General features: G+C 38.2%; 2 protein-coding genes across 7 annotated transcripts in view; one reads left to right on the forward strand and one right to left on the reverse strand.

Moving 5' to 3' along the window:
• Positions 1-9,788, forward strand: part of LOC130547621 (uncharacterized protein K02A2.6-like) — a 13,349-nt gene extending 3,561 nt beyond the window's left edge. Inside the window, exons 1-2 of one of the 2 annotated variants that reach the window (XM_057323720.1) lie at positions 6,063-6,331; positions 7,565-9,788. In XM_057323720.1, coding sequence (XP_057179703.1) covers positions 7,792-8,784 — 993 coding nt within the window. In that variant the 5' untranslated portion in view covers positions 6,063-6,331; positions 7,565-7,791 and the 3' untranslated portion in view covers positions 8,785-9,788. Of the gene's footprint in view, positions 1-6,062; positions 6,332-7,554 lie in introns of those variants that run through there. The other variant, XM_057323721.1, reaches the window with a different exon arrangement.
• LOC130547623 (uncharacterized) overlaps positions 1-20,161 on the reverse strand; it is a 403,303-nt gene that overhangs the window by 287,014 nt on the left and 96,128 nt on the right. The window lies entirely within an intron of this gene.

Below are 20,161 nucleotides of genomic sequence, written 5' to 3' on the forward strand. Positions count from 1 at the left end.
AAAACTGGATATTTGCAATCTAAGAATTCAGAGCAAAAAATATGTTGTTTGAAAATGCATGCCTATAAAACTCTGCCTTAAAAAAAATCAATTGTGTTAAATTTCAAATGTTCAATATTCAAGTAAAAAAAATTCAAATTCGAAATCAAAATCTAATTCAAAACTATTTTAACTACCATATAATATTCAGTTTTGTTAAAAAACACTTGTCAATAATTCAGATTTACGAAATTCAAATTCAGATTGTTTTGTCATATCTCTGGCTCCATAGAATAACGAACCTGCAAATGTCGCAACTGGCCAATCAGAATCAAGCATTCCAAAAAACCATGTAATAAGAAGGTCTTAACAAACATTGGATGTGTAAAATGTTTTAATTCATGCTTACTTTTATGCAGTCAGAAGGACTTTCTTATGATCGTACTGTACAAACCCCAAAAACCTTGGAAGTCTTCACATTAAGCGGGTTTCCATCACTCTGGTTTTATTCGCATTTTGAAGTTTCGCATCAGAAACGAGTGACGGAAACGCCAAATATCGAATTAAAAACCCTTAATTCGCAAAAAGTTTTTACGCTCGGTTGAGGTGGTTTTTCATTTTTTGCGAAAAAGGGTTAATGCGAATAATGGGAGATGGAAACGCATTTGCCGAATAAATTCCTCCAAAAAGTCACGTAATTGCACTATGAGACGGCCGGTGTAACCTGACTAACCAGAGTACTGATCTTGTTACACAGCATCAGAAATATTGTTATGGTCATTCTTAAATGCCTGAGCAAAGTCTTCAAGTATTTCTGTAATTGCCTCTTGTACTGATGAGTGTCAGTAGAGGGCACTATTGCTCCGGAAATGGGGTGGTTACCCTGATAGCACACATACATCTGGCTTACGTCTATTTGACATCTGCATTTACATCTGAAAGACATCTACAATACATTGTTTGCTCATCTGCAATACGTCTCGGAGATGTCTGCTGTCAGACATCATATAGACATCTAGAAGATGTCTGTAAGATGTTTATGATTTAGAATGGATGTAAAGCAGCTCTTTCTAAGATGTTTAGATGTTTTTACGCAGCAGATCTCCAGATCTTTAGCAGATGTATTACAGACGTTCAGACGTCTCCGAGACGTATTGCAGATGAGCAAACTACGTATTGCAGATGTCTTGCAGATGTAAATGCAGACGTCAAATAGACGTAAGCCAGATGGATTGTGCTATCTGGGTATGGTCGAATAAAGAAGCACGCACGCGGCGTGTATACGGATGGCATTAGCGTCTGTTGTCTTTAATAAGGACAAATGATACATGGTACCAGGAGAAATTAGCTACAACCTTACAAAATGAGTGTTAACAGCCTCCGACAGCCAGGCGAGCTGAATTTAAGCGGAAATGTCCATGCTAATTGGAAATCCTTAAAGCAAAGCTTTGAGCTATACCTGCTAGCGACGGACCTGGTGGACGGTGATGACCGCCAGAAGATTGCACTGCTTCTTACCGTGGCGGGCCGATCTGCAATAGATGTCTTCAACACATTTCGGTTTTCTGAGGAAGAAAAAGATAAGTACGATGTTGTTATGGCAAGGTTTGAGGACTACTGTACACCAAGGAAGAATGAAACGTACGAGCGCTATGTTTTTCGTAATCGGATGCAGAAAGAAGGAGAGACGATTGAACATGTGACTGAGTTACGTCTGAAAAGTCAGTCATGCAACTTTGAGAGCTTATCGGATTCGATCATCAGGGATCAAATAGTCATTGGCATTCGAGATAAAAGAATAAGACGACAGTCACTCGGAGAGCCTGATCTGAATTTGGAGAAAGCGATACGCATCTGCCAGGCGTCGGACAGAGCGAACGTGCAGCTTAAATCTTTTGATGCAGAAAGTGAGCCTGCAGCAACAATGGATACAGTGCATGAACGAGTAAAGAGGACTGTCAAAGAAAAACATGGCAAACCAATTTCAATAAGCTATTAGGGCTGTGACGGTGGCAGTTTTTTTACCACCGCGGTGGTAATAGATGCGGTGGTTGAGAAATATATATTATTTATATAAATAATATTTATATTATTATATTTGCGTGTAGCAACCACATGACGAGTGGAAGAGAATAGACCTTATTTAAATACTTGAAATTGTTAAATAATTGAAATATGATATCTGAAATAAATGAGGATGAAACATCCGTCAATGTTTAACGCGCAAATCCATCAGTGAAACGGCACACTACAGCATATAAAACATTTAAATAAACATCAGTAAATAATGAAAACTTAAATGATATAAGAAAGCTAAATACTAGATAAAAAAGCTCTTGTTGCAGTAACTTCAGTCAGTGGCGTATTAACCCTTAGTTACAGTCCTTAACAATTCCATTTGAAACAAACTGTTTAAACCTACATTGGCTTTCCTATTCAGATTGCCATAAAAACGTTACTTTTCTGACTCGTTGATATGAAATTTACTTGTTGACATTGTCCAGATTAAAATGTGTACAGCTGCACTAAATGCGCGTTCAGAAGATGTGCACAGGAGCGCAAATGAATAGATGTCTCTCCGCAACCGCGGCAAAACCTGCGCGCACTCCGACACTAAGCAAGCGGGGCTATAGCCAGTTTTGATTTTACGTATCTGTTCATTTCACAACAAGAACCATTGCAAAACCCGCAGAATAACCTGGGTTTTGCCGTGCAGGTCTGCGCTCGAACGCACCAACGGAAACGTATGCCAATAATTTCTGTTAATTTAAAATCTTTTAAATAAAACCACCCACAACTGAAAGGCTACAACTAGCAATAGTTATCGCAACTCTCATATTTATTACACCTATATTTGTGTATACGTGCACTACCGCTGGTGGCAGTTCACCACCGTCATGGCACTTTACCATCGCGGTGGTGCGGTTGTTACGGCAACCGTCACAGCCCTATAAAAGCTATCAGTTATTTATCAGCATGAGAAATACGTGTGAGCGTGTGAACAGACTTAAATGCGTGTGTCTCACGGTGAATGCATGAGACTTGAGAGCCCTGTAACATGTACAGAGTTTAACGGGCTGTGCGTCAGTAATAACGGTCCGTGGGGAAACGCAGTGCTCCGTGTGTACTGTACTTAAATGGATTAAACGAGGCTTCGAGGCAACAAAAATTGCCTCGATGATTTTTTGTATTCGAATAACTCGAGGAATCGTTTCAGCCCTAAAGTATACACAACTGAACTCATTTGCCTTCTCCCAAAATGTTGTGGATGTCTCCCTAATTAACACACCAAGGCTGAGTTGATTCAGGTGTGTCATATTATAAGCAGCCAACAATAGTCTCTCCCAAACGTGGGAGGGATGGGGCGGTTGGTCAAAGAAATATATTTTTGTATCATTTAAAGTGAGATATTTGTCATTCAAATGTAGTGAAGTACAGTAAAGTATGCAGAAAAAATAATACGTAAGTATAGTACAAAAAGTGTAACTTCCTTACTTCCCACCTCTGATATAAATAAACCCCCAAATCAGGGTATTTCACCTATTATGTACTTTGCAAAGTGCAAACGCCACAAATTGGGTTTTACAAATATAATCTTTAATTTAGTAATTTAAAACTCCCCTTTAAACATTAAAACTGCGCGGCTTTAAAAGATGCATACAAAACACGTTTGACTTTAAAACTGCGCACCTCGCGCTGCACGGAGAGACGAGTTTGACTTTAAAACTGCGCAACTTGTATGGAGACAGATCAGTCTCAATAATAATACATTTACAAAACACAATTCATAAATTCACAGCACAATTCACATTCACAAAATCAGATTCGTAAATTCAAAACACAATTCATAAATTCACAAACATTTTCCCCAAATGCTCACACAAATATATCTCGCAGAAATAAATTCAGAATGTTTTCACAAATATGTATAATCATGTTCTTGAATTACTTTCCAGTAAACATTTGTGAATGTTGTTACATGTATTTATGGATTGGTGAATCTGTTCAAGGAAAGGCTCATCTACTACCTGGATATATTAACAAATGAAATGTTTGTTGCCTTATTTATTTTGCAATTACTGCCAAATGTATTTATTGTTGCTTGCATCCACTGATATTTACTTGTTTTGCATGTTTATGTGGATGTCTTATATGTAAGCATTAGTATATAATTACGACTATGTTATGTATTCTATGTTACGTTCTCTCTTAAACTAAATCCATTCCTTTCACTGAAAGCTGTTTATTCAAAATGTCACTACTCACTATTGCTTTTCTGAAGAAATAAAGTCTGTAAACACTGCACCACTGGTTTGTGCGTGTGCTATGTGGGGGTCTGAGTGAAAGATGCATGCTTTGCAGAATCAGATCCAGAAACAACCTCGCAAAACAACATTAGACAATGTGTTGTTATAAAGATTTTCTGTTCGTTTTAAAACTATGGCGAAACAAAGTAGACGTGACAGGTCGTCATAGTCTAAACGGCCGGAACGTTCATATTATAACTTTAACTATATTTGCGTCCACACCAGCGGACAACAACGACAACATTGTGTTTATTTTAGGCCTGCGTGCTGCAGTGTTCCCAGTCAGTAAAATGAATGAAGATGACCTGCTGCTGCTGCTTTCGTTTTCGTTCCCGAACGTCTTTTCTCCAAAATATGACAGCAACAGCTGGATGATCGCTCTGACACTTCTCTTCCAGGGAGGCAAAAATGCAAAATATGTGTTTGGTTCGTCATGTCAAATTATGTGTTCGTCGCGTGAACTACGTGCAATCACGTATCATGTCAAAATACGTGCCTGCTTTAGATGCGTCCAGAGGGTTTATTATAAAAGAGGTGCTCGCGTTTGCTAGATACTCGCATAGTCTCATGTGTAATTATAGTTAAGTGTTAAGAGAGTGTCTTACGAGTATGCTGTGAATGCGAGCGTCTCGTGAGACGCGACTAAAACATATTTTTGACATTACGAGCCACACAAATGACGGGCTACATACATGGTTTGATGAGCTTTGCATTCGTGCCTCCCCAGAAGAGAAGTCACGGACCGTCACTGAAAGCATATATTTTGCCAGCTTTCTCAGATTTATGTATCAGTGCATTTAATGTGTTAATATTTAGAATTGGCTGCAAATACTGTAGCTTCAGGGGTTTGCTCAAACAGACTGTCAAAGTGTGGCGACTTTAAAGGCTCTGGTAACTGCAACAGTCTTCTTACAAACACCAGTTCAAACATGTTTACCTTCAATTCAACACCGCCAGCTCAGTAACAAAAACAAGCTTTATGAATATTTTATGAGATATAGAGTGGCATCAGGTATAAAAAGTAAACTTTACTTGCTTGTTGAGTGTGCTCTTCTCTTCCCCTCTCTGCTTTTGAACCGATGCAGGCACACTGCACAATACTGTGCAGCGTCAAGCTTCTCGAGTCACTTCAGTAAGGAGCGTTTTGGTTGGTGGATCAAAAGCTCAACGCGATTGGCTGAACAGGCCATCCTTAAAAAAAAGTTACGCTTGAATCTCACCTTGGCAGGACAGTCTCAAAAATACCACACACAAATTCAAAGCAACCCACACACGTGTGACGATTTGCAAATGCAGATTCACCAATCCATAAATACATGTAACAACATTCACAAATGTTTACTGGAAAGTGATTCAAGAACATGATTTATACATATTTGTGAAAACATTCTGAATTTATTNCCTTAAAAAAAAGTTACGCTTGAATCTCACCGTGGCAGGACAGTCTCAAAAATACCACACACAAATTCAAAGCAATCCACACACGTGTGACGATTTGCAAATGCAGATTAACCAATCCATAAATACATGTAACAACATTCACAAATGTTTACTGGAAAGTGATTCAAGAACATGATTTATACATATTTGTGAAAACATTCTGAATTTATTTCTGCGAGATATATTTGTGTGAGCATTTGGGGAAAATGTTTGTGAATTTATGAATTGTGTTTTGAATTTACGAATCTGATTTTGTGAATATGAATTGTGCTGTGAATTTATGAATTGTCTTTTGTAAATGTATTATTATTGAGACTGATCTGTCTCCATAGTGATACCAGTGAGGACGAGCAGTTCTCACTGTGAAAACAGTAATGGAGGAAATAAGCACCAAGACGAGTGGACTGCACAATTAGATGTCAGCGGAGTGACTATACCCTTCAAACTGGACACTGGTGCACAGGTGAACCTGTTGCCGATTAAAGATTGCCACAGACTGAAGGACAAGCCTAAAGTGCATAACAGAAAAATAAGCATACGAATTTATAATGATGAGCCAATTCCCACGAAAGGAGTATGTTGGATTACACTGACAGCAAAAACAGGTCAGACGGTAAATGTAATGTTTGTACTGGTAGAGGGTAACAGACAGCCAGAGGTGGGTAGAGTAGCCAAAATCTTTACTCAAGTAAAAGTACAAGTAACTAGAGAAATTGTTACTCAAGTAAAAGTAAAAGTCACTATTTTAAAAACTACTTGAGTAAAAGTAAAAACGTATGCAATGAAAAAACTACTTGAGTATCTAGTTACTTAGTATCTGATTATATAGGCCTACTACATAAAATTAATATTAACGCCAATATTTTAATATTACGTTTTAATCAATATTTGTATTATTATAAGCAGATATCTTTGCAATATACACACAGAGACTAAAGAATAGACAAACACCGAAGAGTCAAGCATTTCTGTCAATTTCATCTAGTCCTGATGTCAATGTAGTTTACACAACTTATTTAGAATAATAGACCATGTCAAACTAAAGTGAACCTGCAGAGTTTTGCATTTAAAATGCATTTAACTAAACTCAGAGCATTTCCTAAGATGATCTAGAACATCTGCAGTGCTCTCTTAAATGAAATACACATTTTTGAACAAAGCTCGTGTTTTCTCGTGTTGTGTCACGTGTGTGTTGTGAAACGCTCTTACTTGTAAACAAACAGTAAACAGTGAACCACACGCCCATCAACAAGTTTTCTTCCTTCTGTTCTTCAAATGTATATTTCTGCAAGCCCACGTATCTGTGTCTGACAGGTAACACGCATGTTGCTGTGTCTGATGAACAGGTCGAACACGAATATCGAAAGTTTAATGTCAAACCAACTTTATGCCAGTGAAACGCGACAATGAACGCATGCTTTATATGCGCCACGCGCTCGTATGTAAACACATTAAGACAATTTATAATATAATCTAAAATAAAACAGTATACAACGTTCGTTAATGTTCCTGTAGGAGCTTGTTCTGTTGACAGACAGAGGCTTCAATTTCGTGAGTAGGATACAGTTTGCAAAACTGTGCGAACGGATTGCGAAAGCGTGGGCACAGATTATGAATTCGTGGGTACAGATTTCAAAAAATGAGGGGACGGTTTACAAAACCGAGAGCACGGATTGGAAACTCGTGGGTACAGTTTATTAATCCGAGAGCACGGTTTTGTAAACTGTGGGTACAGTTTATTAATCCGAGAGCACGGATTTTTAAACTGAGGGAACGAATTACAAAACTGTGGCCACGGATTTGTGGTACTTGTTTTCTTTTCTCCGAGGGGTGACCAGACGGGCTCCGTAGTATTGCAAGACGTGATTGGAAAAATAAACTCACCTGAGGAGGAGATGCTACCGCACCCTTATCAGCATTTCAGAGACGAGCTTTCTGTCATCGAAGGGGTTCTTCTAAAGGGAAGACGGATAGTCGTACCTAGGAAAATGAAACAAAACATGCTGGAGATCATACATGAAGGCCACATGGGCATAGAAAAATGTAAACGCCTGCCAGAGATGTGATGTATTGGCCTTGTATGAATAAAGACATAGAGACACGAGTACAGCACTGTGAGATCTGTCAACAGCACAGATATAAAAAACAAAAAGAACCGCTGATAAAACATTTTACACCTTGTGAACCATGGAGGAAAGTCGGAACTGACTTGTTCCACTTAACTGGAAAGGATTATCTAGTAGTCATGGATTACTACTCAAACTACCCAGAGGTTGCATTATTGTCTGATACCTCCGCAAAGAATGTGATTGCACAAATGAAAACAATCTTTGCAAGACATGGAATTCCGGTCACAATGGTCAGTGACAATGGACCTCAATTCAGTGGATGGGCATTCAAAGACTTTGAAAATGGATTCGAGCATGTCACATCAAGTCCACACTACCCACAGTCAAATGGACTGGCCGGAAAGGCGGTACAGATCGTGAAACGTCTGCTGAAGAAAGCTGTTGAAGCTGGGGAGGATCCTCATCTTGCTATGCTGAATTACAGGTCAGCATCCTTGGAGTGTGGGAAGTCCCCAGCAGAATTACTGATGGGTAGGAAGCTAAGAACAAAGCTACCGTCATCTGAACATTTGCTACGAAACAGTGACCAATTTGTGCCAAAGAAATCCAGTTCTAATGTCACTTATAACAAACATGCAAAACCTTTGTGCAAGCTGGAACGTAAGGACTTGGTAAGAGTAAGATGTGATGGAAAATGGGGACCAAAAGCGAAGGTTCTGAAAGAGATCATGCCAAGATCTTACATAGTACTCACCGAGTATGGAAACACTCTTCGCAGAAACAGGAGGGATCTGTTGAAAGTTCCAAAGACTGAATTCATTGTGGATATAGAGAGCAGAAATACAGTGGCTCTTATAGAACCTTGCACTGAGACTAGAGAGGAAAACAGGAGTACCCAAAGGACAGTAACAAAGTTCCAGGGTACAGACAGAGTTGTGAGGCCAATGCGAGTAATTGTTAAGCCCAAAAGGCTTATTGAGGAGTGTTGAAGTATTGAATGTGCATATATGTTACTTAAAAGGCAGAAACAATGAAAAAGAGTTATGTTGTACATTGTGAATAGTTAAGGTTGTAGTACTTTTGAATGTCAATGTTAATAATAACAAAAGTTAAGTTTATTGTTACTATAAGGAAATACATTAAAAAAAGGAAGATGTACTGATGAGTGTCAGTAGAGGGCACTATTGCTCCGGAAATGGGGTGGTTATGGTCGAATAAAGAAGCACGCACGCGGCGTGTATACGGATGGCATTAGCGTCTGTTGTCTTTAATAAGGACAAATGATACACCTCTTAGAACTGTCACAACTGTGTTTCCCAAACAGCAGGCCTCCACAAAAGCATTGCATTTATTGTGTTTCGTAATCGTCTGCTTGTGCAAGTATTATTCTATGAAAATCATTATATTCAGTGGCTTCTCTTACTTTTCTTACTGATATTTAGTGGTAGTTTATTAGGAAGTGACGGTTGACTATTTGGATGGAAATGCTTATTCGAAAATGTTTTATGCGATATTCCAATTTTGCGCATAAGCTAAATTCGCAACTTTGGATGGAAACCCGGCTATTGTAGCAACCTGTTAGCAAACATAATGAAATCTTCCACTGTATCTATACACATCCTGACTCCTGGGAATTGTGTAAATTTAAAACTTGCCAGTTTGAGGAAACTTGCTAGTTTTTATGCAATATGCAATATTTTATGAGACATTAGCTTTTAGAATTTGAGTGGTCAAAGGTCCATCTCATTTAAAATCTAAATGTTCAGTTATATAAGAACGACTGAGAGAAAGAGAGAGATATTAAAAAAAGTTGTATGTATTGCCATTGCTGTTGCTGTTAAATCTTGGATGTACACTTTACACTTTACTTCTCTGCCATGGTATTTGAATTACTATCTCTCATGAACCAGATATGTGGTCATGTGTAAAGGTTCCTTCAGGGTGTCTAGATTTCTCTTTCCCTCCTGGTCCATGGACTTGCTTATGCCCAGAGGTCTCTTTACCTCTGACTGATGAAATGAGAATGTGGTGCTCACAGCTTCTGACACTACACTGTGCTGGTACATTAGTTATTTGAAGTAATCGTTCAAGGCTATTTATAAATTTACAGGAATCTAAGTCCATGAAGAGTTAAACTCCTGACTCCTTGATGGAGTCATTGTCCCTTGTATTTGCATAGAAGTTTAGTTGGGATTTACGGTGTATAAAATGGTGTCTTCATGCTTCTTTGTTGTAGATTAAGACAGGAGTCAGGAAGCAAAAAAGCAAAAAAAGTATTTTTGTTGGGTTAGTATTTATAGTAGCAGACTCTGTCTGTCTGTCACATTGGCCAATGCTGCAAATTAGCCAAAAAACATTCAGCTAATGTGTATATGATACATCTGTTTTCAAACACAGACATGGCTTTTAGTACACACTGCTAATGTGTAATATATATTAATAAGGAATAAAAGAAATCAAATAGATGTGATGTTTTTTTTATTTGGACAATTTCGTGTTTCTATTATAGGCTGTCTTAATATCAGATTTTTTATTACATGGTTATTGTGGACATAAAGCATGATAACAGTATTATTGTAATATCTATTGATATCTGTGTTTTTTTAAAGAAACACAAAATGCTATAAGTCAAATTAATTTTGATTTTCACACATTGTTTATTTTCTGTTTGTTTATTTGCTCAGTTATTTACACTAAAAATACAAGTGTAGGGAGGTAGAGAGAGAGTTTGTTACCATTGTGACTCTTTAGGGAAAATCTTAATAATAATTTACAATATGTAAATGTTGGAATAATTTACAATATTACGCTATGTAAAGAATGGACACGATAATCTTTTTTTAAAATCATGCTTATTGTAAGTACCGGTATATTGTTGTTATAGTATTTTCACCTCACGTTTGGTCTTAATTTTTCCCATGTAGACATGTATAGAAATTTTCATTTTCTAGAAGAAATATACATTTTTCTTCATTTTCAAGCTTCACATTTTTTTGTCAACAGTTAAAACCGACTGGTTTTAAAAACTAACTTCAAAAACTGAAAATGGCACATACCCGAACAAAGGTCATGGTGTAATGCATTTCTGCAATATTAAAAATGGCCACAATATGGCACTCTTGTAGCATGAAATTTGTATCTGCCGATAGACCGCTGGGCTGCTGCCTTTCTGCTTTCACCAACCGTGATTGCTCAATGACACCTATAGTGAGGAAGTGAGCTTTTAATGCCAAGCCAAAGAAACATTGCTTATCGCTCCGCTGCCATACTTGGAGATCATCATTGTTCACAGGTACATCATTGGCCCGACATGGTCTTCCTGTCTACAGCAGGTCTTTGCGGCGTCACCATAATCTCCACCATATAATTACATGGCACATACTCCCATTGGATGGCTATGTGCTGCCACAGCTACAGATACAGAGGACCAGGGGATCGGTCAAAGACCTTGTTTTCATGCAAGGAATTCCCACAGATACCACAGGCATTCACAGCAATTTAATGGCAGTTGTATTTCATTGAGCAAGTGAACCTGCGGCTCTTGTCTTTAGATGAGAGAGGGTTTTGGCCGAGCACTGTGTGGTCTCGGTCTCTCACCCTGTGAAACTCATTTGTAATGCTGGTGAAAGCATTTAAGTCTGCGCTAAGGTTGGAAACAGGGCCGCATCTCAGAGGGATGAATCACTTCGGATGTGTTGGGTCCTCTACTCCCACCACGGTTATTCTTTATGTGATGCTGAAGACCCCCTGCCTGATGAATGTGTGCTTCCTGCGGTGACAGGAAGCTGGAAAAGCACTTTAAGCCTCAGTATTTACACACTATTCTAGCAGGCCATCCTGGGAACAGCAGGTCCTATGAGATAGTACGTCAACTTTTCTCTCTGAACTCAGAGTTCTGAGTAACAAGCTGTGCTAGAACTGCAGTTATTTTGATGTAAATTGGTGGTCTTCAAATTACCAAGACAGGAACAATTTGGTTGAATTCTTTAAATGTTTGACCGTGCTAATGTCTTCCTGAAAAGCATTTTAATTGTTTTAATGTGGCCTTTATGGACTCTCTTTTCTCTAAATGTTTTATAGTGTGACCTTTGTAGAACTTTAAGCTGCATTTTATGTTTGGAGCATGGCATGCTATTCAAAATGTTCCTGAAGCTCAGTTGCTAGAGCATTTCGTTGATAGCACAAAGGTCGGGTTTAATTCTCAGGAAACAAAATGTATACCATAAATGCACTTTCAGTGGCTTTGGGTAAAAACGTCTGCCAAGTGCATGAAAGCAATTACAAAAAAGTCACTTTGACTGGCTAAATGCTATCACACTGAGCGTTTTGGTTTTCATTTTTTTATTTGAAGACAAACAAAACTTTACTGGGAAATGTCAATAAAAAGGATATGCACATTTGTATGTATACCGTACATTTACTACATTTATTGCAGTAATTGTGCACAAGCATGCTTCATACTGTATATTTGCTTCCTCAACATTCCATGTCAATTCAATTTATTTTGTTCATTTGTCAAATACAGTTATACACAGGATACAATGTGTAGTGAAATGTCAGATTTTGTTGTATTAGTTGTTTGTTCAGTTCAAAAAGGGCTATTTAGTACAATCTAAACAATGGCTAATAAGCCTTTTTATTGTGTTGAATTGTTGGCATGATTCAGTGAATGCATAGCCATAATGCTAGGCTGTGGAGGATATGGCTTGGTATCACCGTTGTAATCTTAAAATACCACATTCACATTGCAATATACATGGCAAGATTCATGCCAGAGCAATCTGGTTTTTGGGAAGATCTGTAGTTATGAATTAGTAGCAATGGGCTGTTTATATGTGACACAAATAACATTTTTGGAGAGGTGTTCTTCAGGCAGACCACTTTATTGCACAGTACATAAAGTATGTACAAACTAAATTGTAGTCAACGTTCACAATTACAATTTATGATTAAAACCAAATAGCTTCTGTCATTATTCTTTAACTGACACACTCAACTCCTATGGTGCTCTAGGAAAATCCAGTTTTCCACTGCCAATTACAACATTGTGAAGGCATTCATGTGTGCTCATCTTGTAAATAGGATCATTCTGACGTGACTTCAAGGTGGCACAGAAAGCTTTAAGCACATGACTCCAATAGCAACGCTGACTTTAATGTATTTCCTCTCAAAATGATAGCCCTTTGAGCTGTTCTAAAAGCCCTATCAGATCATAAGACTATCCAAAGCTCTCTGGGCCATTTTCAAGTATATCAACGCCTGAAAGGAATAGGAAAACCATCATTAAGAGCAAGCTCTTTGTTTTGAAGGCTTAAGAATACGCTATGTTAAGAGTCTGACTACAGGCTTATAACACACTACTTTGGTACTTTGGTATTCTCCCTTTTGCTCATTCACACAAACACCCTTCCACACTCACAAACAGCATGCCAGAGGAACTACAACTCCCATCTGTGTAGTGAAGCAATGTTTATCCCCCTGGTACAGGTTTCCTGTGAATTTATTGTGAGCGACAATGTTCCCTCACCACTTTTTTCCCTCAGCCTTTCAGAAATTAATTTAGTGTGAGCAGTACAGTTGTTCCCAATGAAATGGCAGTGCCCACATGAGGGATATGAAGAGAGAGAGAGAGAGAGAGAGAGAGAGAGAGAGAGGGAGAGAGAGGGAGAGAGAGAGAGAGAGAGAGAGATAGAGAGGGAAGAAAGGGTTGTAAACATACAGTATCTCACAGAAGTGAGTACACCTTTCACATTTGAGTAAATATTTTATTATATCTTTTCATGTGACAGCACTGAAGAAATGACACTTTGCTACAATGTAAAGTAGTGAGTGTATAGCTTGTATAACAGTGTAAATTTGTTTTCCCCTCAAAATAACTCACAGCCATTAATGTGTAAACCGTTGGCAACAAAAGCGAGTACACCCCTAAGTGAAAATGTCCAAATTGGGCCCAAATAACCATTTCCCCTCCCCGGTGTCATGTGATTCTTTAGAGTTACAAGGTCTCAGGTGTGTTAAATTTGGTGTTCTCACTCTCTCATACTGGTCACTGGAAGTTCAACATGGCACCACATTTGGCAGACGCTTTTATCCAAAGCGACTTACATTGCATTATACATTTGTTTCTGACTATGTGCAATCCCCTGGGATCGAACCCATGACCTTGGCATTGCTAGTGCTATACTCTAACCCCTGAGCCACAGGAAAGCTTCCATGGCAACGAACTCTCTGAGGATCACTTCTGTGAGATTTATTTACTATGAGTTTCATATCGGAACAGTAAGTAGAGAGGAAGCACATAATCATCCATCTTTAGCTTCTTGTCCTGGCAGTAACGCCTATTAAATACATTTAAAACGTAACACGATCCTATAGCTCAACTGGCACTGAGTTGGCAGCGCAAAGGCTGCAGGCTTGGTGGCTAGGGAACACTAGCCTACTACTGCTAACATTAAGTCACAGTAAGCTTGCTTAGGATAAAAGCATCTAGCAAATTCCTAAATGTAATATGTTTTATGTAAACATAATATTTTTACAATCGCCTTTGTTCTCTGAGTTTGAGTTATAGATAGGCTATGTGATTTTAAATCAAGGAATAATTCACCCCAAAACTACCATTCTGTTATCACTCTCATCCTCTTGTCAATCCAAACTTGTTCGACTTTCTTTGTGGAATATACATAGGTAAATTATTAAAGTATTAAAGTATTAAATAATTTCAGGACAGTCTTTTGTAGGGTTTGAATGTAGGGTTGTCTTTCTTTTAAAATGAAACAAAACAAAAGTACCAAGAAAGTATACATTTAAGCATTTATTTGTGGCTTTCATCCAAAATGAGGCACAATGTGGCCCTCATTTGCTCAATGCAGAGTTTGTAATGGTTTGTTTGCTTTTGCTGGAAGACTGGCAAGAAGGGCAATGCAATAGTTCAATCTAGAAATATAAAGGCCAGCTGGTCATCAAAGACTACACCAAGGTTTCTTATGAAGGTATTTTGGTGCAAAACAACTGAGCGCCTGTGAGAGTGGAACTTGTAGTTGTAGAGGTCGGCCACACATGTGCAAGTGCACAAATCCAGTTCTACAAATCACAAACTAAGATACTCGTGCACTCACATCTTTTGCTACGATTGCTGCAGTAAATATGATGCAAAACACATTCACACACCTTCACCAAAAGCAAGCGTTCACAGATTTATGTGAATTCATGCAGTGAGAGTTGAATACTTGTCAAATATTTTCTCACAAATTAAAGGTTTTATTCGTGGACATCTTTCTAACACAAACACAAGAACATAACTACAACTGCTTGAATATGCTGCTGCGAGTCTCTGACACAAGTTCGCGCACTCTCTCATTTTGCACCACATATCTGTGTGATGTATGGAGCAAAAGTGATTTGTGCACTTGCCAAACCAGCTAGTTTTGACGCCCAGCAGGTGGCGCCCTAACGCACAAGTGATGGAAAAGTCCGCAAGAATCATCCCGAGCTGCTTTTTTTCTGAAATCACTAATCGTCATAGAATACATTGGTTTAGTTTAAATAAGTATGCTGGTCAGCTACATTGACAATCCCTTACGAAAATTAAACATGGTTTAACTACAGTGAGAAAAAAAAACATGGTTAGTGTAGTAAAACCATGGCTACAACAAAATAACCATAACTATGGTTTTGAAAACTGATTGATTGAATCATTTATATTTAATAGTTTATATCTTCATTTTTTTACTTACTAGATGACCAAGGTATGACAGACAGCCATCATACCACGCCATATTGATGCAAGGCGTATAACGTTAGGAGAATTTATGTGCACAGAGAAGAATGCCACGTACACTGTAAAAAAATTCTCTGTTAAATTACAGTAAACAACTAACAGCTATATTTGCCAGCACATAGCTGTAATTTTACAGCATACATACTGTAATCTGCAACAACAGTTTATTACTGTAAAAGACATTATAATTTACACAATATAATACTGTTATTTTACATTTACCAAACGCTTTTATCCAAAGCGACTCACATTGCATTATCCTATAACATTTATACATAGGTATGTGCAATCCCCTGGGATCAAACCCCACAACCTTGCATTGTTAACGCAATGCTCTTACCACTGAGCTACAGGAAAGCTTTTAGTGTTCCTGCTCTGATTTCCATTAATTGTTTATTACCAGAGGTGGGACCAAGTCATTGTTTTCAAGTCCCAATCAAGTCCCAAGTCAAGAGAGGCGAGTCCAAGTCAGGTTGCAAGTCCTGAATGTTAATGGCACTGAATCAATATCACTTTTGTGCCCACAAAAATCACCATTATTGTGATCAGTGTTTGCTTTAGTTGGGCTTTTGACTCTTTTATTTTAATGTTAAATTAGTTTTCTTTGGCTGTTGTAGCTGTATTAAAATACAATCATTGGGTCAAAGCAAGCTTAGACAGAGGCTCGCTTCTGTTTAAGGATGAACTCATATTAAAGTTTGTCTTCTCTTGTTCACTGTCAATGTCAGTTCTCTGCTACAGGAGTATGAGCTTATAAAACACTGTGAATTTATTTATGAATTAACAAATATAATCACAAACTGTTAAAACAGCTTAACTACTCAGGCACACAAACACATCAAGAATTAGTGTATGAATCTCAACAATGGTGACAATCAACAAAAGAAAAATTCATGCTGCAATGCATGCTGGGTAACATCATAGTACAAAACTCATTCATGACTCCCAGCATGCATTGCAGTTGATCTGTTTATCTGAATTACTTTGATAATTGTTGAGGTTTGTGTGATGAGTGTTTATGTCTAAGTGTGTAAGTTATATGTTTCGGTTTATTTTGTCGACGTTCATGTGCATTTACAATTCAGAGCACTCAAACTAGTCATCAATTAATCAGTATTATTACTTTTTTATGATAAACGTCATATATTTAAATGTCATGTAACTTGTTTTTTGGCATTTCTGTCCTAGTGCACAAGCGTTCTTTCTGAAACACTATTACACCACTGAATAAGTAACTTTACTGAAGCCGAGGATCAGGAGCCCAACTAAAGCAAACACTGATCACAATAATGGTGATTTTTGTGGGCACAAAAGTGATATTGATTCAGTTCATTAACATTCAGGACTTGCAACCTGACTTGGACTCGCCTCTCTTGACTTGGGACTTGATTGGGACTTGAAAACAATGACTTGGTCCCACCTCTGGAAACAATTAATGGAAATCACAGCAGGAACACTAAAATACCAGTGTTATATTGTGCAAATTATAATGTCTTTTACAGTAATAAACTGTTGTTGCAGATTACAGTAGGTATGCTGTAAAATTACAGCTATGTGCTGGCAAATATAGCTGCAAGTTGTTTACTGTAATTTAACAGGGAATTTTTTTACAGTGTAGGGTATGTATGCATGTAATGTATGTAAACGTTGCAAAACGTTTTTTTATAACGGAAACAGTGGTGCGGTTGAACACCCTGTTGTGATGACGCAAGAGTTTAACTATGGCAGCTGAGAAGTCCATTCTTTGTGTTCTTTTTGAAGAATTTTCGGAGCCTGATGAAATCGGTATAAATACGTGTTGAATACTGCAAAATACATATTCTAATATCTTCAATTGTTGCGTATACCGAGCTGCAGCGGACACATTTAAACGACTTTACTTGGACCCATTGTGCGAGCTGTCTCTTTAATACCGCGTGGGTTATACAGTATACGTGTTGCTGCTGATTGGACTGACATTCTTGACACGCCCACCAAACAAGAGAAAACGTATCTCAAACCCTGTTGCACACTGTTGCAAACCGTTTCCAGGAAACGTGTCGTTCAACTCGGAAACCGTAGCAAAACGTTGCGCACCGATTTGAGCTTGAACATGCCACAGGGTTGTTCGTCTTTTTGTTTGATGAAAGTGATGAAATGTAGTTGGGTTAAATGCGTTAAGAACATGAACGCGCGGAACTGAGGAATAAAAGGATAAGTTTCTTAATTGTTTACTTTCAATATTAAATAGAAAAACGACCGATCGAACGATACGGATCATTCCTCTTGATACAAGTACCGTGTTGCTCTCAGGTAACAGTGCTCATTCCTCATCTAAATAAAACAAATATAAAACAAATGTGAAATGGTTTTACACACCTGCGAAGACACACCCTGATCTGTCATTTTTCTATAAAGTTAGGCAGAAGAAAATACAAGGAATAGTATAATATGACGGTGTCATTTAAGATATGAGACGATTGAATAGCAAACTTATCAGGGCAGGCGCTAGCTACCTTTTGTGAAATAAGAATGGCTATACCTAATTCAAAAACACTGATCCATTACGAACTGTAAAAAGTGTAAAACCATGTTTTGTAGCACTATTGGCAAAACCATGGTTTTACTACGGCAATTGGTTTAACTGTGTGTTGTGTGTCTCTGATTAAGGCACAATAGTCGTAGACATAGTTACTACTAGTACTTTATTACTAGGTGCTCTAACACGATGTGTGCGTGTTAGTAACCACCAACGGATCCCCAGCACACTGACCCCGGAAGCAGACAACGGGCTCGCTTTCTTAAAGGGCCCCGTACATTTATATATATAACTCAACTCAACTCAACTTTATTTATATAGCGCTTTTACAATTTTCATTGTTACAAAGCAGCTGTACATGAGACACATTGACTACAAGCAAAACAATCAAAGTTGTACCTGCAAAAACAAGAAAAGGTTGAAAACACAGAAGACAGACACACCCACACACAAAACACTCCACACACACAACTCAGAAAAAATCTAATCGTGATTAAACCTGAGGACAATGTAATAAACGACCAAAACAAACTCATAAAGTTCGGCCTACTTAATATTAGATCACTAAATTCAAAAGCAGTTATTGTAAATGAAATGATCACAGACAACAGTTTTGATATACTTTGCCTTACCGAAACCTGGCTTAAACCAAATGATTATTACGGTCTAAATGAGTGTACACCACCAAGCTACTGTTATATGCATGAGCCACGTCCGGTTGGTCGAGGTGGCAGTGTCGCAACAATCTTTAGAGACTTTCTTACTGTAACTCAGAGAACGGAGCATAAATTTAAATCATTTGAAGTGCTTGCGTTGAACATAATTGTTCCAATTGACAGTAAAAAACCATTGCTTTCTTGTACGTTGGCTACAGTGTATAGACCCCCTGGTCCCTACACTGATTTTCTGAAAGAGTTTGCGGACTTCCTATCGGACCTATTGGTTAACGTTGATAAAGTACTAATTGTCGGAGACTTTAATATCCACGTAGATAGTGCTAACGATGCATTAGCAGTGGCGTTTACAGAGCTATTACACTCTTTTGGAGTAACACAACACATCAATGGACCCACTCATCGATTTAATCATACACTAGACTTGATTATATCTCACGGAGCCGATCTAACCAATATAGATATTATACCTCAAAGCGACGATGTCACTGATCACTATCTTATAACATGTACACTGCGCACTGCAGAAATCAGCCGTTTAACTCGTTATCGACAGGGTAGAACAATTACCTCGACTACTAAAGATAGTTTCACAAAGAGCTTGCCAGATCTGACTCCTTTAATAACCATACCAATAAATATAGAATCGCTCGATGACATGACCAGCAAATTGGGCACTATTTTCTCTAATACATTAGAAGCTGTCGCACCTATGAAGTCAAAAAAGATTAATGAGAAAAACGCAGCACCATGGTACAATAGCACCACTCGCAATGAAGCTGCACTGTTACTTCAACAAATACAGTTAAAGACCTAGGCGTTATATTAGACAGCAACCTGTCATTTAAAAATCACATCTCAAATGTCACAAAAACAGCATTCTTCCACCTTAGAAATGTTGCCAAATTATGAAATATTTTGTGTGGCTGACGCAGAGAAGTTAATTCATGCATTCATGACATCAAGACTTGATACTGTAATGCACTGTTAGGTGGTTGCCCTGCAGGCTTATTACAAAAACTCCAATTGGTCCAAAACGCGGCAGCTCGAGTTCTTACACGTACAAAAAAGTATGAACATATTAGCCCGGTTCTGTCAACCTTGCACTGGTTACCTATAAAGCATCGCGTTAACTTTAAAATCTTGCTTATTACCTATAAAGCCTTAACAGGTTAGCTCCTCAGTACTGAATGAACCCTGCTTTACATCCTCACGTGCATTACGCTCTCAGCGTCCGTCAGTTGTAAACCTAGAATTCATAAATCACAAGTGCAGGGCGGAGATCTTTCTATCTAGCCCTAAACTTGGAATAGTCTTCCCGCACTATTCCGGGAGGCAGACACACTCTGTCAGTTTAAATCTAGACTAAAGACGCATCTTTTCAGCCAAGCATTCAC

This window comes from Triplophysa rosa, linkage group LG24 (genome assembly GCF_024868665.1).
Source record: "Triplophysa rosa linkage group LG24, Trosa_1v2, whole genome shotgun sequence".
In the NCBI taxonomy this organism is placed as follows: Eukaryota; Metazoa; Chordata; class Actinopteri; order Cypriniformes; family Nemacheilidae; genus Triplophysa; species Triplophysa rosa.